General features: G+C 37.7%; 2 protein-coding genes and 3 non-coding genes across 5 annotated transcripts in view; all 5 read right to left on the bottom strand.

The window, feature by feature from the left end:
• arhgap27 (Rho GTPase activating protein 27) overlaps nt 1-5,854 on the bottom strand; it is a 29,081-nt gene extending 23,227 nt beyond the window's left edge. The window contains exons 1-2 of the mRNA XM_044338075.1: nt 5,669-5,854; nt 3,395-4,222 (exon numbers count right to left, since the gene is read on the bottom strand). Coding sequence (XP_044194010.1) covers nt 3,395-4,156 — 762 coding nt within the window. The 5' untranslated portion in view covers nt 4,157-4,222; nt 5,669-5,854. The remainder of the gene's footprint in view (nt 1-3,394; nt 4,223-5,668) is intronic.
• Nucleotides 5,855-7,218: 1,364 nt separating this feature from the next.
• On the bottom strand, nt 7,219-7,332 carry LOC122972015. Its single transcript, XR_006399625.1, has one exon. It is a non-coding gene; the product is annotated as a U5 spliceosomal RNA (small nuclear RNA).
• A 1,516-nt stretch (nt 7,333-8,848) lies between these two features.
• LOC122972009 lies at nt 8,849-8,963 on the bottom strand. The gene has a single exon (XR_006399620.1). It is a non-coding gene; the product is annotated as a U5 spliceosomal RNA (small nuclear RNA).
• Nucleotides 8,964-10,608: 1,645 nt separating this feature from the next.
• On the bottom strand, nt 10,609-10,723 carry LOC122972014. Its single transcript, XR_006399624.1, has one exon. It is a non-coding gene; the product is annotated as a U5 spliceosomal RNA (small nuclear RNA).
• Nucleotides 10,724-13,166: 2,443 nt separating this feature from the next.
• mfsd13a (major facilitator superfamily domain containing 13A) lies at nt 13,167-22,770 on the bottom strand. Its single transcript, XM_044338204.1, has 9 exons — nt 22,522-22,770; nt 20,187-20,449; nt 19,761-19,840; nt 18,182-18,631; nt 17,942-18,062; nt 17,008-17,104; nt 16,335-16,506; nt 15,158-15,351; nt 13,167-14,306 (listed from the first exon to the last, which is right to left on the bottom strand). The coding sequence occupies exons 2-9, from the start codon at nt 20,352-20,354 to the stop codon at nt 14,056-14,058; spliced, it is 1,533 nt and encodes a 510-aa protein (XP_044194139.1). The 5' UTR covers nt 20,355-20,449; nt 22,522-22,770; the 3' UTR covers nt 13,167-14,055.
• Nucleotides 22,771-25,706: the final 2,936 nt, after the last annotated feature.

The following is a 25,706-nucleotide window of genomic DNA, read 5'->3' on the forward strand; positions in this document are numbered from 1 at the left end:
ATCGACAAAACTACATCCGATAGAAAAAGTAAGCAAGTCGAGCTTATATATTCGCAAATGTTTTATGGTTTCCCTGCGGAGCCATAATTCCCAGGATCGACATCGGTACTGGGGGAAACCAGGTAGCAGCTGGAGGTTTGGGAGTGGCCGGCAGCTTTCACATTAACTCCTTCCTTGCCTCAGAAGAAGCCACCCAGCCGACGCAACCTGTTTGCAACCTGTTCTGGAGTGACAGCATTGGCCGCACAGAGCATTTTGCAAACAAAAAAAAAACACAAAATAAACCCTTTCCTGCGCCAATCTGCAGGCAAATCTCACGCTGCAAGCCTACAGATCCTCCTAAACAAGTAACCAAGAGCAAGAGCTGCCAATCAAAGTATACACACCCGGTGAAAACAGTGATTCCACACCCCGCAGAGACTTTCGCCCACCAAAACTGAGAACTTGAATCAGCTGCTTTTTTTTTTTTTTTTTTAAATTCAAGAAACACCTCTTTTAGTCCATTGAAATGAAATGGCATGAAGCGGCCATTCATATGCTGATGAGTTGGCACAGATACTGTGAACTCGACCAATAACGGTGATCCAAGTCAGGACCTTCACTGCAAAAAAAAAAAAAAGTGTCAAAATCAACAAGTGGTTCAGACTTAGTGTAAAGATCCCTAAAATCTAATCAAAGAGTCTTAATCAGAGGAGGAATCTAACTAAGCAGATTTACTCAAGTCCTGTAATTAACCACAAATCTGAGGTACTACTTTACACTTGTACCACATTTCAGAGGGAAATAACTGAACTTTTTACTGCATTTATTTAACAACTACTTTCCAGGTTAAGATTTTATAGACAAAACATCTTATAAAACATTATTTAAACTACCCGTTAGTCATACATTTGGTTTCTTAAGGTGCTTTTCTTAAATATTTTGTGTTGTACTTCATTATTAGCAGTATTCATACTGTCAGTGTTGTTATATATGTGTGTGTGTGTGCGTATGTTTTGATGTTTTAATAAACTGGATAATAAAGTTCTCCACTAATTACAAAAACACCTGCAGCTACTCACAAGTAATATAATGTATACCAGTAACACTCGCTCACACTATTTACTGTGAAATTTTAATTTTGCTAATTATACTTACATAAAGTATTCTTACTTAAGTCATACATATTTTCAGTATGTATGACTTTTACTTGTAATGGGGTATTTTTATGTTTCAGTACTGCTACTTCCTCCACTTGTCTTAATTCAGTTTTAAACATTTTCTTTAAAAAAAGATACAATGTGGAAAACAGACAGATGACTCCACCAAAAGTATTTAAACCTCATCCAAGCAACTGATCACCAGCGACTTTGACCCGTTTTTACTCTTTTATGTTTGTGTTTATGTTTATTGTTTAATGTTTATTGCACTTCCTGTTGACATCTGGATCACATTGAATTCCTTGTACTTGGCGAATAAATCTGTGTCTGATTATTTCACCCTGTAAAGATTTCTTTATTGGTTTCAAGAAATGGCGAGCTTTGAGAGTAAATGCGATTAAAAGAGGTGTTCTTATTGTGGATCTTTTTTTTTTTTGTAGTGATTTGGAGTTAACATGCAAACCCACAACAATCCCTTTGTTTCTTCCATGAATCCTAGCCAGCATGAGATCCTATTGCTGCTTCATCTCCTGTGGGCATTTTAAAACAATGCTCTGCTCATAGGTTTCATATTTAAGGAACAGCCCTTTTAAAGTCGGGATTTCATCATCCTTCCAGTAAATCCAGTAAAACAATAACCTAGTACACCCACTCAAGTATTGCACTTGAATACAAATTTAAGGTATATGTACTTTACTTCAGTTATTCTAGTTTACGCTACTTACACTTCAGCTCCATATTGTACTTTTTATTCATCTGACAGCTAAAGTTACTTCCCAGATTAAGATTTTACTCAGAAAACCTACAGTATGATAAAATTACACTTTATCAAGGATTAAACTACCAAACAAATAAATTAGCTAAAACATATTAATTAACTTTAACTATATAAAGTAGGTAGAATTAGCTCCACTTCAACCAACTACAACATTAAAATGTGGCTTACTTGGTATTTGTAATAATAATATGAATATCTACATTAATAAAAGCTGACAAAAGCAATTTTTCTGCCTAATGAGTTCTTTCACTTTTGATACTTTATGCCCATTTTGTCACTACTGCACCACTTCTGCATTTCTATACTAATTAGTCCTTGTTGTGCTTTCACAACATACAGTAAATATGTGCTAAAGTTGGTGAGAACTGCAAGTTTTAACCTCCACACTTATCATGTATTCTTCAAGGAGCAGTCAAATCGTGCACCTGTTTTTAAAATGCACAGAAGCCCAGAGAGTAAACAGAATGAATCCTCTTGATGTGTTAACAGGTGATAAACTTCACGTGACTGAAAGATGCAAATGATAAGGATGAGATTTCGATAACAACCAGCTCTCTTCCCACTTCTCCTGAGGAGAAGGAAGTGAAATCATTTATGTGAGTTAGTTAAGGTGAGTTGAGATTGTTTTTGCCTTGTGAACCCTTAAAACGGAGCAGTGTCAACTTGTAACCCCTCGTCACACATTGTATGTGTCACAAGGTTGTGAGAAAAAAAAAAAAGTGATTTCCTCTTCTAAGATTGTTTCATTTGAACTTTTTTAGTCACATTGCGGAAAACTATGCAGTGAAGAGGAAATGTCAGAAAAAATAAGACTATTTTGTGTATATTAACATGTTTTATCTTCTTTCAGATACTCAGATTTAACTTGTGGCCCCTGTAGGGGTCCGGACGCCCAGATTGGGAACCACTGACACACAGTGCCTATAAAAAGCATTCACTCCTCTTGGAAGTTTTTTTTATAATTAAACCAATGAATCAAGTTGGATTTAATGTGACTTTTGTGATTGCTTTGCATTTGACACACCTGTATCGGGACCCTCCAGATAGGTGTATTTATACTCCCTTGACTACACACAGGTGATTTCTATTTAATTAATTATGTGACATCCAAAACCAAATGTCTGCACAGGTGGTAATTTAGATATGTCCCATTAAAGGGGGAGAATACTTAAAAACAAGTGATGTGTGTTTCATTTTTCACCTTGACATTAAAGGATCTTTTTCCTGTTGAACAAATGTCAAAAAAAGCCACATTAAATCTATTTTTATTTAACGTTTTAGGATAATAAAACATGAAAAGTTCCATGGGGGGTGAATACAGTTTTAGTCAGTGTTCTACAGTAGGAGGAGTAGCCTAGATTTGTGGTAAAACTGCGCCCCCTAGTGTCTGTGAAATCACATTGTCACATTTTGAACACAAGCTTGAGAATGATGAATAAAAACAATGAAAAACTGAACATTTCATAAAAATTCTTACCTGCTCAACGGAAAGCGCATCTTTAGAAGAAGTTTCCTCTGCAGTTTGATTCGAACTCTGCTGCTGAGTTGAATCAACAGGATCCGGCAGCTCAGAAAGTATTGTATCAAACGTTGTGGTGTTCAGCTCTGGTATGGTGTCATATATCGGTAAATCTGGGGGCAAAGGGAAGCTCATATCTTCATCGTCAAGAATAGTCTGCGGCTGCTCTACTTTTTCATCCTGCGGTGAGCTGTTTGATTGTGATGGTCCATTTCTGATCTTCGTGACATGATGAGGTGTTGCATACAGCTGCATGTCTCCTGTTGAACTATGTGTCTCTATATTATCCAGAGTGTGTGCAGAGCTTTTGGTGATCTTTACTTCCTCCAGAGTCTCACAAGGTTTCACATCTGGTATCTCCCCACAGAAACCAAAAGTGGAGAACCGGTGTGTCTCTCTTGGAGCGTTCTGAGCTGATACACGCCTCACTGTTGTTGTAGCTGTATCTGGTGTTACATTAGCCTTGTCCACTGGCTTACTGTCAGCCTCACTCTCAGTTGAATCCAGTTTATCAGGACCAGGACAGTCTCCAGTGCATGATGGGAGCTCCTTCATATACTGCGCAGGGACATAGAAGGGCCTGGAGTGCGTGTCTTTGCGCACGTGCCACCAGTGCTCATTAGTCTTGGAGACCAGGATGTAAATTTCATCAGGCTTGATGCACACAAGGCGACCATCCCTCGTAGTGTACTCATACTCATACTGCACTGACAGCTCCATGCTCCGGCGTAATCGTGTGTGTGTGTGTCAATGCATCGTCATAGATACAGCATCAACATCTTGGAGCTGGAAATAGAGGAAACGTGCAGTTGGTGTGGTTTTCATATGCACTTCCACCTACAGAAGCACAACATAAGAATCTCTTTCTCACATTAGTGTTTGACAGACTTCATCTTTTTTTTTTTAAAAAAAACAAAATCTCATTATAAATGCTTCCTCTTGGCTCTTGGCTCTACAATATTCTGATTCACTGTTATGCAGACGACATATAGTTTTATTTCCCGGTGACACCCGACAGCGCCTGCTCACTGAAGAAACTCTTTAACTTTCTAAATGACACTAAACAAAACTGAAGTAATCATATTCGACCCTCCTAGCTCTGCTACTAGCCTAAGCTATGCGCTTGGGTCCCTGTCCGCAGATCTGCACATTGTAGTTAAAAATCTTGGTGTCTTCTTGGACACTTCATTGAGTTTTATCAAACAGCTCAGCTGTGTTGTGAAGGGCAGCTTTTATCAGTTTATCATCATAGCCAAATTAAAGCCGTTTTTATCTCATGAGCACCTGGAAACAGTTATCTGTCTACTGTAATTCTCTGTAAAGGGGGTTGACCTATTCCACCGTTTCTCAACTCCAAATGGTTCAAAATGAAACTGCTAGACTTTAAAGTGGAACAAAGAGAAGACATCATGTCACTCCTCTTTCTGGCTCACTTGCATTGCAGTGAAAATACAGAATTGATTTTAAAATCTTACTATTTGTTTAGTTTTTAAAGCTTTAAATGGATTAGCTTCACAATACATTACTGATCTGCTGATTCCATATTCTGCCCCCCCAGGTCACTTAGGTCATCCTAACAATGCCTCCTCTCAGTCATCCACTCACGCCTCTAAACCAAAGGTGACCGAGCTTTTTCTGTTTTTACTCCCAGACTCCGAAATAGTCTCCGGTCCCATGTTAAGTCCTGTTCCACCAATCAGATTTAAAGAGCCACCTTTTTTCTCTTGCTTTTAGTTCACTCTGAGGTTGCCTCATGGTTTTTGTCAAGCCCACTTAATTTATTTTTAACATCCTCTCTCTGTGTTTTAATCTGCTGTTGGTTTGGTTGTTTCTCTTAACTTCTTATTCTATCACTTCGATTTTATTATTTTAGTATTTTTAGGTATTTCCCACTTTAGTCTTGCCTTCTATGTATTATATGTATTATTCTATTATATTATGTATCATTGCCTTTTATGTGTTTACTTGTATTGAGGCAGATGTTAATCCATCTGCACTTTTGGTCAACTCCTGTTGTTTTTAAATGTGCTATGTAACTAAAAGTGACATGACATGTCTTATCATAAGAATGCTGACTTACAAGTAACGTCGACGCAGTTTCAGATGTAAGGTGAGATAAGTATGAACAAAAGACTGGCAGAGGTGAAAGTTATATGTCTGTCTGTGTGTGCAGGAATAGACAGGAAGCTGTTTCCATTTGCTGCAAAACAACTTTAACTTAAACGTACTCACAGGCTGCTAGAAGACTGCAGCAGATTGAAAGCTGCTTCACCACAAGGCAGGAAGCCAGGAAGCGTGCATCAACCACGGCTGAGCGTGATGTCACTTGGCAATCTCAGGTTTCTCTTTTCAAGCTCTTTTTTTTTTTTTTTTTTTTTTACCTATGGACCATCTTCAGAGAGTGTCTAGTTCACACATACCAGAAAAAAACAACAACAGTTAGACGCTATTTCACATGCAAAAGCTACAATTTTGTTGTTTTTTGTAGCCATGTTGTTAAATCTTAACATTTTCATTGAGTGTGAGTGTTAATATTTGTGTTTTAATCATATGTGCATCACAAAATACAAAGAAAAATGCTAAAGAAAGTAAGTTATGGGAAAACAAGCATAGGAAAAAATGACTTTACTAAGCTCTCAGACAAATTTAACTCACAATATCATGTTGAATTTGGCAGGTCAGTGATATCTAACAAAAAGTATAGAAGTATAACCAGCGTAAATAAAAGAAATTATAAAATACTTTCATGCTAAAAACAGACTCAGCATTAAGATAAATCACAATCGTAGACTCACATATCGCGAGGCTTCAGAGTGGGGTAATAAATTTGTGTACTTGCCTGATTTATGTTTCCAAAGATTGGACGTCTCTCAAAGCACTTTGAAGCAGTTTGTGTATCTAAAGATTTGCAGTCGTAGAGCTCAAACTGCTGCTCTCATGTAAACGTATCTGCTCGCCTGCTTCACTCTTGCTTCCTGTTCTGTATGAGTGGGTTTCTCTACTGAGAGAGCCTGCCGGTGACACATCACAACGCTGAAGCCACGAGAAATGGGAAGTCCAACTTTAACAATACTTCCCAACACATTCGTCATGTTTGTGCATTCTTTTTATGGCACTGAGGGTGGACTGGAAAGAGTGGCTAGGTGATGATTCATTTTGACATTACATACCATAACACAGTAATACTAAATACTTCCTAGACTTATTAGGTAAAATAATAAGAGAGAATTGCATATTAAAGATAAAGATGTTACTGGTGTTTCAGGCAAAGATTTCGGACACTTTAACCAATAACTATTTGATTATGGTACCAAAATGATTCATGTTCAGATATTTCAGTTTATCAAAAATAAACTGTGGGCAGCATATTTATGAAATAAATGTACATACGATGTAAGCATGCACATATGACTGAATAGTATTTGTATATAATGTTTTATTTTACTAATGTATGTTATCTTTGTTGCTTTTTTTCTAGTTTTTTTTTAGTTTCTTGAAGTTTTTAATGCTCTCTAGTTATATTCATGATATGAGTTTTGTACTGTATATATGTTGAATGTTCATGCTGTTTCATTAAATTAAAATGAACAAATACATGCAGTATATGAGGATTTTCTAGTCACTGTTTCGTTGTGTTTACAAAACAGTCTACGTGCATATTGCTATATCACTATAGTAACCACATCCACTGCTAATGAGTCAGCCTGTTCAGAGGAATATCTATATTAAGTTCTCAACGTGTCATTTTAAAATTTGTTTTTTTAATTTTAGACAGCGTAAGAAGCCCCGCACGAGGCAGGGCATCAAAAAATTAGTATGAACTCATGTTGTTCCTCTCCACGGAAATCTTTAGTAAAAGGCGAAAGATTTATACGTTCTGAAGAGAAACATGAGTGAACTGCCCCTTTAATGTTGCTATAAACGGAGTGATTTACTGACAGACCCTCTACAGTAACGGTGCTGCGGATCTTTCGCCTTTAACTTTTAAACAAACACAAGAAAACATTTATAACTTAACAGGATTTTATATTAAAAAGATGCACGTCAAGAAAACAAACACAATCAGGTCTATATTAAAACTCTACTTCGCATAAAAAAGTACATTTATTTATTTACCAGCGTCTAAAGCACAACGCCACTAAACTCTGCGCATGCGTACACCCTCTGCTGGATTTTACCTCCAATACAACCATGAATAAACCGTACCACGTGTTTCCATAGACTGAAACTGTAAATATAAATGTCAAGTATGTCGATATATATTAGAAATATCATATAAATCTACCTCTTACCCAGTAGAGATGTTTTGAGGCATTTCTTCATGGAGATTTGAACTCACATAACACATATCGAACCGCAATATTGTGATATAAATAAAGTTGAATTCTCTTTTCTTTTCCCCCCCCACCGGATACATAGTATTTATGTCTCAGTGTGGGAGTGTTTTAGCTGGTCTGGATATTATTAATTCATTGCACGTAGACAAAAACAGTCTGCATAGACGTTGAACATTTTAAAAGAAGGCAGACTAAAGAAATAATCAGGATAAAGTCACCTTTTAAAGCATTTTATATTCTTTGTACACTAAACTTGAATGTGTTAACAAATGTGTGTTATTTGTTTTGCTTTGTGAAAAACGGTCACTGGTTGTATCCCTAATATGATCAGTTTTGTTTGTACATATGTATGTTGTATGTGCGTACTGTTCAGTTACCGGTGTTGGAATAAGAATAAGTACTCAGATCTTTTACTTTAAAACTAACAATACCACAATTAAAAATACTTAAGTAAAAGTCCTGCATTGAAAATCTTTCTTCAGTAAAAGAACTTAAGAATTGTCAGCAAAATATACTTAAAGTATCAAAGTGAAGGTACTCATTGTGCAAACTGACCCTGTTTAAAGTGTTATATTTATCACGAATATATTACAGGAATATTATTTATTGAGATGTTCATGTAAGCAGCATTTTAAAGATGTCAAAGTGACGCTAATCTTACCACTTTACACTGTTGGATAGTCTCATCTATAACAATGCTATTTTATAGTTATTTTATAAAGATTATCACATAGTTTATGTATAAAATATTGGTCTGAAAAGTAGCTACACAACTGTAGCTGTCAAATACATGTAGTGGAGTAAAAAGTGCAATATTTCCCTCTGAATTGCAGTGGAGTGGAAGTATGAAGTATCATGAAATGAAAAAAACAAATTAAAGTACAAGTACCTCAAAATTATAGGTACGGTACTCGAGTAAATGTACTTCATCACATTCCGCCACTGAGTTCTCAGTATTATAATAATGTCATGTGAAAGTCTACGTGCCGTTATGATAAACATAATATACGTCGTGCACGAATATTGGAAGAGGTAAACTAATTATTTCATAATTTTTATCTTGGACATAACAGGAAGCCCCGCACGAGGCAGGGCATCAAAAAATTAGTTAGAACTCATAATATTCCTCTCCACGGAAATCTTTAGTAAAAGGCGAAAGATTTATACGATCTGAAGAGAAACATGAGTGTACTGCTCCTTTAAAGTTACTACAAAGGGGGTCATTCACTGACATACACGCTACAGTGACGGTGCGGCGGATCTCTGACCTTTTAACTTTTGAACAAACACAAGAAAACATTTACAAGTGAACAGGATTTTATGTAAAACTATAAACGTAAAAAAACACAACCAAGTATTTGTTAAAAGTCTAGTTCCATCTAGTACATCTATTTATTTACCAGCGTCTAATGAACACAACTTCACCGAAATCTGCGCATGCGTACACCCTCTGTTGGACTTTCCGTCCAATACAACCATGAATAAAACGTACCACGTGTCTCCACCGCCTGCAACTGTAAATATAAATGTAAATATGTCGATATATATCAGAAATATCAAACAAAATCTATCTCTTACCCAGTGGAGATATTTTGAGGCATTCCTTCATGGAGATTTGAACTCACATAACACATGTTGAACCGCAATATTGTGATATTAATAAAGTTGAATTCTCTTTTCCTTTTTTTCTCCACCGGATACACAGTATTTATGTCTCAGTGTGGGAGTGTTTTAGCTGGCCTGGATATTCTTACTCTCACATACACAAGAATAATCTGGGTGGACAGTGAGCATTTTAAAAGGAGGAAGACTAAAGAAGAAATCAGGATAAAGTCACCTTTTAAAGCTTTTGATTTTCTTTGTACAACGGCTGTTATTAATGATAGGATATCCTACACAGATAAAGAGAAATGAACTGACTATAAATCTAACTTTTGACACTTTAACCAATAACTATTTGAATTTGGCACCAAAATTATACGTTAAAAGCAGGAAGCTTGTGACAATGTATATTTATTTATGTCAAGTACAGTATGTCAGTGGTAGGCAAAGTGAGCGTGGCCTTTAAGTAAAAGTAGTACTACTACAATACTACAATTGTAGTAATACTACAATTAAAAATACTCTTACAAGTAAAGGTCCTGTATGCACGTATGCAAACTGACCCCATTTAGCGTATATTTATCATAATATATTACAAGAACATTAATACTGATTTATTGACATGTACATGTAAGCAGGTTTAAAGTGCTGCTCACATCCTGTATGAATAACTGAGCAGAGAAGTTTTATTGTTGGCAAACTTACACGTATGAATATGAAACTTAGACAATTATAAGATTGCTGATGTAAGCTTGTGCCTCATTCTTCTTGTTTTAACTTAAAAAACCCAAACTGTGCATGTTTATGTGTACACAATAAAGCAAAATCTGCCTCGGATGTATGATTAATACACTTACAAACCACACAGTCTTTTAGTGTAGCAACAATGCCAAAATAAATGAGGCACAGTTTCAGGATGTGCAGAGCAAAATGAACACAATACATTAATATCCTTCTTATATCTTTTAAGAAAATGTTTTTGCTAACTCTGGTGCGGTACATCATATGTGAACATTTATATCTAAAACTGTACAAAGCCCCAATGAGTACAATACATGAAATAATAAATGAAATTATGCCAAACAAATACATTTATGTTTTTGTTGTTGCTACATTCTCACTGTTGTAAGGTGATCATAATAAGAACATTATTTACCATGTGACTGAAAACACAGTAGAATATTACTAAGTACTATGATAATATTATTTTATTTCTATTTCACAGAAGCAGGAAGCCCCGCACGAGGCAGGGCGTCAAAAAATTAGTTAGAACTCATATTGTTCCTCTCCACGGAAATCTTTAGTAAAAGGCGAAAGATTTATACGATCTGAAGAGAAACATGAGTGTACTACCTTAAATTTGAAACGATACAGGGAGCCATTCAGCGACATACACTCTACAGTAACGGTGGTAATTCAATCATCCAGTAGAAAGTCTATTTTTAAACTAAATTAAGGTGATATATCGTATATAAGCTGCTTATATGAGATGTGAGCACGGAATATCAACTATAACGATAGATGTTATCAGAAACGTTGGAAGTATTGCGCGCGCGGTGCATGATGGGTACGTTGTCCCTCTTGGAGAAAAAACAACGCTTTCTGTAGCCCGTAAATTTAGCGAAATAGATTATTGTTACGCACAAGTCTAACAAGATTAATCGTGAAATTAAAAGCAAGTGGATTAAAGTGGAAAAAGGGTAAAATAATGTGTGTCCGTACGCATGCGCTGTACACCCAAAGGAGGCGAAAAGGCGTGAGGATTACATCCCGCTGCTTCCGCCGTCGAATCGCAAGCTTTAGCGTCCCCAGAACAAAGAGTTGGGCCTGATTTCACCAGTCAAAGAAAGTATTATTGAAAGATGACAACTTTGCATGAAGCACCCTAGTCGTTAAAACTAATCCTAGGTGAAAAGTGAATATTACGTCTTTAAAGCACCGCGAGCTGAGTTAGCATTTATGGCTACAGGGGACGTGAAGCAGTTGTTGGATCCACTTGTTCAACTATTAAGCAGGCGAGATGAGGTTCTGGCAGGATCTAGAGGAATATTTATTTAATCCTTTATTTAAACAGGTAGTCTCATTGTGTCTTTGTCAAGAGAGACCCGTGTGCAAGGATAAAGTTTAAGCACAGACAAGTGCACTGTTAATTCAGTCACACATTAAACATTAGATGCATTACGAAAAGCAATTACAAGTGGGATTGCAAATACATAAGCATTACATAATACACAGCCTTTTTGTTCAGGTGAAATTGGAGTGAAACTTCATATTTTTTCGCAGCTCATTCCATTTTTTCACAGCATAGTATTTGAACCCACTTTTTCCAAGTTCAGTGTGAACAAGAGGTAATGTTAAAATGTCCTGTGACCTGACATTGTAGGTACTGTATTTAAATGTAGTCAGACAGCAGAAGTAATGAGGCAGTTTTTGCAGCAGAGCCTTATAAATAAACATACAGTACAATGCTGCTCCCTTCTCCCTCATTTGCAATGTAATGGTGAGTGAGGAATTTGAAGCACAGCACAGTGTGTGTGATACACAGTCAAGAGGCTTTAAGGTGGAGGGAGAAGCATGCATATATATACATCACCATAATCAAGGGCAGACAGAGTTGTAGATTGTATGGTGGTCTTTCAACTAGCTATATTGTAGAGAAACATGGTTTGTTTCTCTACAATATACATTTTGAACTTCAGTATGCTTGATAGGTGTTCCACAATATGTAGATGATTTATGTTAAAGGTTACAGTTAAGTGACAGACTTGTGATTTACTCTGATTGTGATCCTCCCAACCAGGCAAAGTTGGAACTTGGGGGCCCTTGAGGGCTACAGGCTTCTTGTGTGTGAACCAATTCAAACGAAAGCACATTAAAGACAGAGTTAAGCTTTAATGAGCCCAACGAACAATACACACAGAACCCATAATTGCTTTACCTAATCTTGAGGCACTATTTTTAGATGGATCCCTCAGTCAAAATATTGTTTAAGACTCATTATTTCCAGTTTGTGCTCACATGTTTTATATCCTTAAGTTATTGTTTAATCAAATATATGTAATGTAATTCTAATATGGAAAAAATACATGTTGCACAGGTAGAGCAAGGTTTAAATTATTAGCCCAGTAGCTAATTTGTACTCCAGGGCCTCTTTCTGGTTATCTTTTTAGTTTGTGTGGTTGCATTCCCCAAAGCTAGTACCTGTATCATTGGAGCACACACAATACAATTCATCACAATCCATACAGCACTCACAAACAGTGGTTGGTGTCTTTCTTACGGACAAAATATAACTGCAGTTGAATCAAACTGAACCAGTTTCTTTAGATCTTTTATAACGGGAATGCCTTCTGGCATGTTTCTAAACTCACAATATGTGTCCCAGTTATTCTCATGATGATGACATTCCCATGCAATGGATTCTTGATACTGCAAGCACATAGCAGGTCTGAGAATGTCCTTTACATATGTCTTTTCTCAGAATTACAATGTGGGAAAATAACTAAAACTGCAAATGGCTAGTGTCTCAGATGACTGTTATAAACAATACCTACAAGTTTTAGCATCAACATTTCCTGATTAAGTACTTTTGCTTTCACTTCCTTAAATTTTTGCATGATAACATGGGCCTACAATTTCACATTTCAGGGTTGTGGCCCATTAAAGAAAAAGTTTGCAAAAATGCTTGGCTTCAAATAAAGCCACTGTGTTTTTGCAGCAGAGTTTGAATAGTCTTTCTTGGGGTTAGACAGGTGATTTATCATATAAAAAGGTGTCAATACAAAGCAGAGTTTGGTTGACTTCAAGATAGATGAGGTTTATTTGTGGTAATGCCACACATTCTTTGTATGATCTGAAAAATTACAAAAGTGAACGGATAATATGGTTATCAACATATCATTTCCTAATTCCAGTTATCCACACGACATTACATACAGTTTGTCACGATCAGAATGTTAGAAGTACAACAAATGGCAGTTTTGTGCAAAAACATCATCATTATCATCATCATCATCAATACTGGACATATCAGAAAATACAGTTCTCAACATCAAAACTGGCTGGAACATTCTGTGTGAATGTAAAGAATCATGAATCGGCTCTGAAGCGCAGGTTTCATGCAGTATCAATAGCACTGTGAAGACATTATTTCATTTTGTTTATAACATCAGATATCAGAACAGAACTGTGGTTAAATCTTCTCCCCTCCTGGTTTCTAAACCGAGCTGATGTTATAGATGAATCACTTAGCAGCAAAAGGCATTCGGACTGTACTTTTAGACTAGAATTATACTTTCCTAACGGTTTTAAAAAGGGGGCCCCCATCTTTGGCCTGCACCATAAAAATTGTCTTGGTCCTTCTGCATCCAAAGGATTGATTGGTCTTACTTTATCTTTTGGTCATCTGTTCAAATATAAATATAGGTAAATACTTTAATATAAAAAAATAAGGCAGGTTTCATTTTCTCCAAATGTTTCATGTTCTTCCCAGTCAGCCTACCGTGCAAAGCCACATGTTGTGCAACGGTTCCTATTCTTGCACGCAAGGCTGGACTGCAGAGTGAAGACATCTGAGAAGCTTTCTGGTCTGATTTTAAGCCTTTATCAAAGAAACTTCTAAACTGACAATTTAAAAAAAAAAAAAGTGTCTGTGTGCAGCTTCACCCAGCTCTATTCAGTTCATATGGCCTTGACATCTATAAGGTGGCCATGCTGGGCCCCTTGCCTCAGGGTCTTGATCCCTTGCAGCTTGCGACCATGAAGTGTGAAGCGAGACCAGGCGGCCAGCTGAAGCAGGGCACAGGTGATAGGCACAAACACCAACATGTAGAAGCAGCCCAGGCGTAGAGGCGGAGTCCCTGAGCCAGAGGCCACGTCAGGCACAGAAACCAGAGAGTCCTTCATGGGTTCCCTCTCGAAAATATCATAACCTGGGGAAGAGAAATACAGTATGAGAAAAATGCACAGTACACACTCATGAATCAATTCACTTTGAACACAGTATGTTTCGATTTTGTATTTTCTAATGAGGAAGCCCTGCAAAAAATTTAAAAGAATATGTAAGGAATCCAATTACTTGGCTTTATGAAATAATACATAAAACAAATTGTGCTTTGGAGGGATAGCTAAGGTGGTTAAGTGGAAAGAAAAACTTATAACTGAACATGATTGGAACAAAATATGTCCTTTCTCTTTATCACAATGATATAATATAGCTATCGAAGACAAAATGAAGACTAAGCAGATGGGCCGCACTGCCCGAAATAAAAAATTCACATTAAGTAGAAAAGACCAGAGAAGCTATTTCACATACGAAAGTGTCAATTATCTAATGTGAGTGTGTGGCTATTTTTAGCTAAACTGATAACGAGATGAGATGCGTTGCTGCTACTGAACAAACCCCTTGGAGAAAACCTGCCCTGCACATAAATTCTTGACTCTGATCAGATCTTTTCTCATTTGTCATGTTGAGCCTGTTGTGCAAGTCGAACTGATTTGATCTTCACAGCCGTTCAGCTTTCAAAAGGTTTCAGTTGCATGAAGTCATATCAACATCATATTGCTGTACTGTTAAGACAGTCGTTCACACACACACACACACACACACACTGATCATAGATAGGGCTGGAATTCATGTCATTTGCTGGACCAACTGAGCGACTCGACAGTAGACTTTGTCTACCAGGAGGACAAAAGACACATGACCGCAGCAACTTGTAGCAGTGTAAGAAACAAAGATATGACGCCTGCTCATGAGGATCTAGTCTGTTTGTCTCTGTACCTGTGTAAACACAGAGCAGCCATGTGCCGATGAGAGGGGCGAACGTCTGGCCGGGTTTTGTCAACAAGGCGACCATCCCGAAGAGGAGCGCAGAGGCGGCCTGCTGACGTCGATTGACCACAAAGTCTTCATCCACCAGATCGGATATCACCAGTTTCAGCAGCTTGCATGTCCCCTCTGTAAACACTCGGTTACTAGGAGGAAGAGGAGTCAGGTTACAGTCTCAAGCAGGATATCAGCTGCTTTGTTTTGTGAACATTTATTGCTTAAACTTTTAATTTTAAAGATGTTTTGTAATGTGAAAAGAAAAAAAAATTATATAGAGATTCTGTTGCCAGTTGTTTATCAGGCTTAGGAGTTGCTTTTATCATTCACGATGCCTTTTTGTTGAGTGCAGTCTAAGGAGGGGAATGTTTATAGTCTCTGACATAATAAAGCATGCTTGGGTGTGTCTCTGTGTGTGCAAAACCACATTATGTCGTGTGAAATTTAACAACTTCATCAGTGAGGTCACTTGTGGTGCTCAAGCTTTGATATAGAGAACCAAAAGTATTCACACCCTGTTGGCACCTAACACCACTTGACTGATGTGACAAACCACAACACACACACGCCCCAATCAAGACACGGCGGCAGAGTGCTCAAATGCTAGTGTCAACTGTAAGAACAGAATGATTATTTGACATTAATAATGGACTAACATGACTAACTGCCTGAATAAAAAGCTGCAACACATCAAGGACAAAAAAAAAAATAACATTAAGATGTGTGATGATGTGTGTAAATGTGTGATTTTGGGCTATAGAAATAAAATTGACTTGACTTTTACAGGGATTAGAAGAAAGGGTCAACATTTAGGACAAATGTAGAGTGAAGTAAACATTTCTCCTGGGGAAAAAAAAAGGTCTTGCAGCAAAGAAAAGTTAACACTGTTTGGATAAAACAATTTGTGAGTCGACCTTCGAAACAGGCTGTGACAGAAAGAGCCCTTGATGTGTCCTTGTGAATGCTGTGCTGCACGGAGCATTTCTGCTTATTCTTAACATGTGCTGCTGTGTGTATTCAAGCTTTGATGACCAACCTTAAAAAACAAAACAAGCCAACAAAAACCAAAAAAAGACAAGCTGTCACACATCGGATCACCGATGCGTGTGCTGATGTGTGTGCGTGGCCATACCTAGCAATGAAGATGCACAGCAGATAAATGTGGTCAGCCCCTGCCAGCAGCATAGCCACACTAAGTCCCAGTTTGAGCATAAATAGCCAGCGGATAACCTGGTAAACCCCATAACGCTGGCACAGTGTCAGGAAATACAAGTTGTTCAGGTGGGGGGCAATATAAGAGATCCCTGCATGGGAGCAGAAGCAGAGCAGCATTTAAAGAAAAGGCTAAAAATCAGCAGAAATAATAATCATTGAAAGGATTGGGAGTTGAAAAACAAAAAAAATAAAACAGACAGCAAATTAATATGAAAATAGAAATCTATTCTTTTTTTCCAGCCACAATTAGATCTGCTCCTAACAATTCAGGAGATAAATTATACAACTTCAGTTTTTCTGCAAGTCTTCATCTGCTAATTGGCAACTAAAATGTGCTTATTGTGTATAAAAGAAAGTTTCTAAGTCATCAGCTTGTATGCTTCATCCTTTCAGCACACAAATCCAGTGGAAAATATTAAGAAATCACACTGCTCTTGCATTTAACATTACTGTTTTAACACTTAGACAGCTTAGATAATTAGCTGTGATAATTTTAGCGTTATTCATTCTGTCTGTGTTGCTCAGGTATCGCTCTGGATTAGTAAATCTTAAATGTGTGAGTTATTTACCGTCTCTTTAAATAATCTTACCAAGTAATATAGAACCCGTAGAGGCAGAAATATTGTCAGACAGGAGATGCTCCAGGAAAAGAGGGAAGAAGTTGCTGTTGAAATGGCAGTGAAACACCTGTAGAGAGAGCCGAGCAAATAACGAAAGAGTGAAACTGAGTAGCTGAAGTAAAAAAAAAAAAAACCCAACACAAAACAACAAATCTTCCCTTTGCTACGACCATTTTTCTTACATGAAAACTGATCATTAGAATGCTTTTGATAAATCTGACCTAAAACTAAGGATTAAAATAAACAGATGACGGAAAAGCAGATCAGCTTCTGAGACAATTATGAGTTTTCTAAAAATAGTGCTAGTATACTTACACAAGATAAAGGTGTTTACAGCTAAATTCCTGTGATGCTTTTGATTAAGGACTGGGTGATGATTGAAAATGTTTTAATTTTTCCTAATCGAGGGTCTGAGGGTAGGGCATGTCCTATGTTGTACAGACACATCTGTGATTCTGGGCTATTTAAATAAACTTGACTATGTATGTCTTTGTATAATCATATTATGACCAAATTTAGATAAAAGGTTACCCAAATTAATGACTAGTTATATTTTAAATCTAATAGTAATAATAATAGTACATTGTATTTATAGATTATTATACAAACAGTTAAAAAAAATAAAGAACACACTACAAAATCTGTCACATTTTGACAATTAAAGGATTTTTCTTCTTATCAAAACACCAGAACAGCTGACTCACATTGTTATTTTTGATAAATTAATTGTACTCTATCAATAGAAAACTGCTGTGATAACTAGCATCATATTCATTTTGTCCATATCATCCAAATCTACTGTTTCTAACCACTTTTTTCACTTGTCAGAATGATATTTTTAACAGCTCTGTGCACTTTATCTCTACTAGCACTCATAGTTTATCCAATGTGATTATCATATTACCTGAATAAGATTCATTGACACAAACCACATGAAGTTCTTGTGTTTGGAGAGCTGCTTGAGGTACTGTCCAATAGTTACAGGTTTTTCTGGATGGGTAAGTGGAGCATTGCCAACATTCAGCCTGGGATAAAAGAAAAGAAAGTAAGAGAGGAGTAAGACAGAGAAGAAAAACATCATCACAGTCTAAAAACATCTTAACCACATTTAAGGAGAACTTCCAGTTCTTTAGAAAACCCTTACTCCTTAAGCGTCAGTGTCTCATCCTGTCTTGTTCGGACTTCCTTTTGAAAGCGATACCGTAGCAACCGAGACACTAAGAAAAAGCCCAAGACGGAAAAAGCTGCCAGAGTCACACAGAAGAGACGGAAGGAGTAGAAATCTTCCTTGTCCCAGAAGGAGTAGGACAGAAACACGGAGAATGAGCCCAGAGCGCTGAACACCGAGCAGTGGAAGTTGAGGCGCGTGCGATCGGTGGCAGATACGGCGAGGTCAGCCAGCAGGGCGCTGTGGTGGAGGTCCACCATGGTGAGGAACCCATCATATAAACACAGGCACACCAGGAACTGCAGGCCTGGCCTGGCCCACGCCACCCAGAAGGCCAGGAAGGACAGAGAAAAGAGAGGGCCATTCGTGGAGAGGGCCTTCAGGCGCTTCAGCACCACCTCTGGAGTTGTGATCTGGGAGCCAGTCCTGGGTGGAAAAACAAGAAAAAAAAATTAAATAAATAAAAATCAGCTGTAATTACATAAAGAGGCAAGTTCAGCGATAATTAAGCAACTTCACTGGTGCAAATAGACTAATGTTTGGACAGAGTTAACAACAGACAAGGCCAAAAGACCTGTTGAAATACTCGCAAGCTTGTTGTTTGTTTTGCTGGTGGATATATTGAAGGTCAGTTTAGCATATCTTACGTTATATTTCAAACAATGCAAATACAGAAACAGCAAACAACATAAACCCATTAAATATATTTAAACCATCATAAAAAACAGGACAAATAAATCACTGGGTGAACAGCGCAGGTTCCTGTTGTACGACATCCAGACAATAAACAGTGAAGACATGACAAACTTCCCAACGAAATAAAGTTATCAACTTTGTCATGTCACCACCTTGTGATAATACAAAAGTTGACTCCTAACGCAAACACGGATGGCAGCCTTATGTTTGACAGCTCTGACTGTGTTTACTCAACCTCATGAGCATTACTACACCTGATCCTGAAACATTTGTGTGTGCATGCCCATTTAAATGTCTTTGCATCAGATCAGCTGGGACGACGTGTGCGTCAGAGGTAGAAATCTGCAGGTTGACCGGATAAGCAGGAGGAACCAGAGGGCATAGGTATGTCAAGACTGAAGAAGATAATTTCCTAAATTTTTGGCATCATTCCAACAAAAAAGAGAAATAGCTTAACGTTCTTTTGCTATTACGTTATACTGTGTGGGAAAACAAACACGGGCAGAAAGTTAAATTAACTTTTATGCTTTTTAATCATCGGTATCTTGGCTGATCAGTTCTTGGCTGACAGATGGGCTGTGCTGATAAACATCAAAGGAACTTTGACGCTGCTATGACTTCTCAGTTGTCTGTATTAAATCAGATTGGTTTTTTTTTTTTCACTTTTTCAAAAGAGGATGTGCAACTGAAAAAGAAGAACTAACCCTCATTGCTGCTACCGCTAACATTTCTGAGTAAGGCTAACTCACAGGTTTTTTTATCTGCAGCATGGAAATAACACGTTCAACTTGACCCAAAAGTATATGTTGAAAAATTACAAGGAAAAACAAGAAAAGGTGGGAGGATGGAGCACACTTACTGAGGAGAGCTGAGGAAGGAGCGGTCACTCAGCCAGCCGAAGAGAGGGTCATTCAGACTGTTCCACAGGAGGAACACTGTCTGTAGAGAAAACAGGAAGGACGACAGGAAGACAATAAAGCTATATTAAATCAGCAGATAAAGGCTGATGACGGCTTATTGCCAAACTAGAAAGAAAGTAACCAAACAGCCTTCGTCAGGTTTTACTGATAAGCTAGAACATGATGTCAAGCTCGTGAGAATACATGTAGGCTATTTTAAATACAGCTGTGCAATACGGTATTTTTGTCGTCTCACAACTTTGCTGTTCAATTTAAGCATACATAATCATCGCAACTACTGCAAAAACTGTTTCTGAAATACTTCAAAGTGTCCGGACAACAAGTCAAGATACTGGTAATACAAATCCATGTCTCTTCTCACTCACCTCTCCCACCCAAAAGGAGATTTTATCAATCTTGTAGATGGACACAAATGTCTCCACGTAGTAAAGCAGGAAAACATTGTGGAGAATGGAGGTAAATAGGGCCAAAGAGCCGTAGAGCACTGCAGTAGAGACGATGCCTTGCCAGCAGCCCCAGACACTTCTGCCCATTCTTCTTTCTCAATCACTCTGCTCCGTCTTTTCTCTGCGCCAAGCTGCAATCATCTCACGGCCTGGCCGACCGAAGGTCACCACCTCATCATAGCCTGCAAGAACACAAAGCAAGAGGATGAATGCGTTGAGATTTTACAGAAACATTCTTAGAGTTGTGTTCAGTTCGGTAGACAAAAGTAATGTATTCATCTTCCTGAAACACAAAAGACATGTCGTATAATTGAGCACCATGAATATGCTTAACACATTTTGAGAATTACTAGAAGTTACCGCTAAATCTTTAGGATCAGGGGCATCAACAACCCAAAATAATACCGACATTCCTGCCTCCGTTGCCGCACGGTTTGAGGAGACCAAAAGACAGATGTTTTCATACAGAAACTACTCATTAGACTTTGTTAGACTGTGGGCAACCGTTTCTTTCTCCTCTGACCCACGCCCAGCAGAGTGTGTGTGTATGTCACAAAACTGTAATTTTCCTCAGTTATTTTTATGACCACTCCTCTGACACTCCCCCTCGCTGTCCCCATAAAAAGACGCTCTTCTTCGCAGTCAAACAACAAAAGTAAAGTCATATGATCTGTCTTTTCAGCCCAAGTGCTTTCACTGCACCTCATTGTCCTTTAGTGTCATATTCAACATTGCACTCTGAGGGTATTTAGAATATACTGCACCTTGAAACACATCATTTACACCTACTGTAAATGCTACAGGCAACATGAAAAGCAACCATCATGTTGTCTCCGTATTGCACCTCCTTGTGAATTACTGTCTTTTATCACACCAATTGAAGGCAGAGAGTTCCCCACAATGAATGCAAGTCCTGGCATCTCTTCGCAACCCTTTTGAAACCCTAAGGGCAGCCTCAAACGTACGACCCTTGGGAGAAGAATCCACTCAAAAACACCAACAGGCGTCTTACTTCACACCTGACTCCGACAAGTTCAGGCTTGCCCTGATTTACAAACATCTTTTCACATCTTCGGTGTGGAAAGTCACACAATAGCTCACAATAACAGTGTCTCAAGGCGATGTGATACTTTCTGTCAGAGTCAACCACAATGTAGTGTCTGGCACATCTGCAAATCCGCAGCTTCATATCAGGATCTCTGCGAGATAGCAGACTTGGCCGGAGCAACTGCCTTGGAGCTTTCCAACAATGTTCCTATCAGATCCAAGCGGCGGGAAGCGGTATGACTCTCAGCTGGCTGTAACATATCACATCTCTTACACATATCTGACTAAAATCTGAAGAGGTCTACTTAGTAACAGAGCAGCAGAGCGGGAAACACGTATCCAATTCATGTCCTCTCAGCCACAGCAGACGCAGGACTGTTTCCACCTGTGACGAGGCTGCGATGCACCTGTCGTATTCACTCTGATAGCTGCTGACATCTGATCTCAAGACAGATCAGCTGCAACAGACATCTAAACACGACACAGGGGGGCAATCAAGTGATCTGATTTGAATCTTTACCACATGTTGCACACACTTACAGTATAAATGTGCTTGATAATCCAGAAGCCTGATGTAGTAATCTAGCTCAAAATGTGGATTAAGAGTATCCACTGAAATAGAAAGGCACAACATGGAAACACTGCCAGCTAGCAGGGTTTTTAAATTGTCACTCATGTAAACACTGACAAAGTAATATGGCTATAAAGGAAAAAGGAAAAGGGCTGAACAACATAATTGATTAATAATGTCTAAATAAGGCTGCTAAATGAATCACACACAGTTACGTTACAGGTGAAGGAGGTTGCTCATCTGGAAACCGGATGTATCAACAAACAATTGACTATTAATACACATATCTGGTAGGTTTAGCTAGTTAGCTACTTTAAGAGCTTGGACTAACATTACTATCACCGGCTGTCGACAGAATAAGCTCATATTAGACTATTAAAGCTACAACTAATGCACCACATGTTGTGTAGTCTTCTCTGTGTCTGCCCACAACAGCTGACAAGACCATTGAGAAAATATCTTGTATATCTGTTGATCTAGATGACGCAGACGCCGCTAGCTAATGGTTAGCACTAGTTAGCTTTATTAAAATGCTAACATGCTAGCTGGTTAACGATGACGTTAGCCGACTGGATATTAATATATTGTCAACTAGCTTTAAGTATAGTCTTAGTAAAGTACAGTAACGATACGTACCACCAAAAGAGCTGTTAACCACACCGAATAAATCGCGTGTAATCCGCCGGGAAGCCAACTCGTTAGCTTCTGCTCTCCTGCTCGTCGGTGGCTGAGTCTCGATAAGTGGGAGACGACCGGCACGACGAGGGCAGACAGTCCACGTCATGACTACTACAGTCGGTTACTCACATCCGTGACGACCGGGGTGTATCTGTGAAAGTGTTTTCCAGCGTTGTACACAAATAAATAAGAGCTACAGCGCCACCCAGTGCCAATGTGACCAGAGATTAAATAAGTATATGAACTGATTTGATCTGATTGATCTTTTAAGGGATCTGTTCACAATTTTTCAATTGTGTCTTAAAACAACAGTCAGGAGCCCAAATGAACATTTAACATGTTTTCTTGCTGTAATCATTCCTCCTGTTCATACTGGCTGTTAAAAGATCCCCTTCAAATGTGCTTTCAATGTAAGTGATGGGGGACAAAATTCAAAGTGTGTCCACACAAAAATGCATTTAAAAGTTGATGTGAAGCTTATATGAGGCTTCAGTAGTTTGAGTTAGTCATATCAAGTGGATATCTGCCACATTTACAGTCTCTTTAGCATAAAATTCCCTCTTTGTGTCTCCCCGTTGAGCTGCAGTGAGAATATAGTAACAAAAAGAAGGACTTTGGCACTAAAAAGACATTTTTCATAAATTTTAACATTTAAAAATATCTACTTGATTTGACTAATTTGGATGGCTCAAGCTTCATATTGGCTTCAGATAAACTTTTAAATACACTGTGGATTACTGTGGATTTTGTCCCCCCATCACTTATATTGTAAGTGCATTATGAAGGGATCTTCTGATGGTCAGTATGAACGATTATGACAAGAAAAACCTATTTCGATGTTCATTTGGACACCTGACTATTGTTTTAAGACAGACTTGAAAAACTGTGAACCTGTCCTGAACCAGGAATTCTCTTGAGGGTTTAGTAAAGATAGACCATCTCTTACCCTTCTCACACATTACACACACTATTGATTACACACAGTATTGACAATTTTAATGTGGCTGTAGGGCAGCTGCACAAAGACCTGAGCTCTTGTGCTCAATTTTCACTCATTGATAATGATTATATCCTTGTCTGTGTAAGATTTATTGCAGTGGTGTGTATAGAGGGTGATCCCCCACATGCTCTTTTGATGTGCTCTTTCACTGCACAATTAAAAATGAATGCGTCCTGTTAAATTCCCACTTGAGCAGCCCCCCTTCCTGTTCCCAACCTGAGGGTCTAGACCTCCCAAGTAGTCCCAATATATAAATATGAGGGGTCATGAGAAAGGATTAAAAAATATATGAAAAAATCAATTCTGTTTCACAAAATTGTTTATTTTATTTATAGACATGTAAACTCTTACTTACATAGTTTTTGTACTCCACTGCTTTGCTGTGTTTTGCTCCAGCTGGTAGAGTCAGACTGTCTAGCACAAAGAATAAACAATACAGGTGGATGGGTTTGTATTTTATACCATAAAGGAAGTCATTATATAAGATTTCATCCCTATTCATCTTTCTCAGCCAACTTCTTAAACCCTGCCAGTGTGATAAAGTGGTGTAAATCTCGGTGCTTTTTACAATGTATAACTGTCACAAGGTTTAAAAATAACTCTTTAAACACTTCCTTTTATCATTTCAGCATTAAAACAGATTTAACATAATTTAAAACAGCATATATCTCTCAGATTATTTATGAAAGGCACATTTACTCTTTGTGTTGTACACTTCATGTCATCTTGAGGAGAATCTGAGTATCTGAAACAGCAACAGGACAGATATCATGAAGATCTGGTCTCATCTTCAGTCTTTTTGCATGGATATAATACTGAAAGTATAATATAATTCCTTATTAAAAGTCCGGCTAGGTCTGAATTCATGGACTACAAGTGGAAAGAGGAGGATAAGTTTCATAACAGATTTTTTTTTTTACAAAAGATGATTAAACACCTGCTCATAACTGTAATCAATGAAATCCATGGGAATACTCAAACTCAGAGATCTAATCAAATTATTTTTCCTGTTTTAGGTTAAGACTTGGCCAATAAAATACATATGCAGTATGTTTTAAATGAGCAGTGTATACTAAACAACTGAACTAAACCATCAGCTTTAAAAAAAACAAATTACATTTTAACACAGTACAGGTGTAATTAATGAAACTAATGATGGCTGAATTCTCTTTAGCTCTTTAGTTTCAGGATCCTGTTGTACCTGTCAGCTCCTGCTGGTTTACTGGGACACTTCAGTCAGTAACACCTGTGATTGTCCTACTATGACAATTCAAAAATATCTGCTGTGAAAGAGACACATCTGAATAGTGTTTTTACATCAACTACAACATATTAACCATTTTTTCTTTATTTGGGCAGAGTAAAACATGTCAGACATCGCCGTAGTAAACTGCATCTTAATACATCAAATGAAAAAAAAAACCCTTTGTTTTTGGTTTCCATGTCTATATCAGTGTTGGACCGTCTGTGTATTCACTATTCTGCTGTTCCAGCTTGTATACAGAGGAGAAACTTTAGGAAATATCTTGTTGTGACCATATGTGAACTTCACGTTGGTGTAAATTAAATCATATATGTAACACATGTCACAAGTTATACTCCTGCCCTTAAACACTTATGGAAATATGCAGATAGAGGATAGAAAGTATTAAAAGACAATACCTTGAGTTTTTGTCTTTCCATCTCTCCACCAGAAGGGGTCAGACATGAAGCACAGATCACAAAGATATTCAACTACATTCATTACTTTATTACATTAAAAAGCTTGAATTCTAAGTGTCCACAGTTTTCAGGGAGTATTTATAATGAGAGGTACCACTGAAAGGTTTCAGTTATATTTCTATGTGGTCTTCATAGTTTTTCTGTGCTCGACATTGAAATATAAGGACATTATTGTACTGTACCCTTTGAGTTCTTCTCAAAGTAGGCTATATTTTTTATTCATTTAACCATTTCTGTTTTTCAGGAGTGTCCAGACCAAGATAGGCTGTAATGTCAGTGAATTATAGACATCAAAATGACATTAGCTCTAAAAATTTTACCAGGATATATTTGTGAAGTATTTATTTCTTAACATTTGTTGTATCATTTAAAAAAAAAAAAAAAACAATGATAATGTATCAAAACAAGTGTGTGTGTCTGT

The sequence above is a fragment of the Thunnus albacares genome, chromosome 20, assembly GCF_914725855.1.
Source record: "Thunnus albacares chromosome 20, fThuAlb1.1, whole genome shotgun sequence".
NCBI classification, from domain to species: Eukaryota; Metazoa; Chordata; class Actinopteri; order Scombriformes; family Scombridae; genus Thunnus; species Thunnus albacares.

What these genes read in the sequence shown, in the direction of transcription:
- mfsd13a (XM_044338204.1), bottom strand. Translation starts at nt 20,354, where the DNA reads ATGGGCAGAAGTGTCTGGGGCTGCTGGCAAGGCATCGTCTCTACTGCA. An exon ending in TCCTTCCTCAGCTCTCCTCA is followed by an intron (nt 18,632 to 19,760) that starts GTAAGTGTGCTC and finishes TTTTCCACCCAG; the next exon opens with GACTGGCTCCCAGATCACAA. An exon ending in TGTCAATGAATCTTATTCAG is followed by an intron (nt 17,105 to 17,941) that starts GTAATATGATAA and finishes CTCTCTCTACAG; the next exon opens with GTGTTTCACTGCCATTTCAA.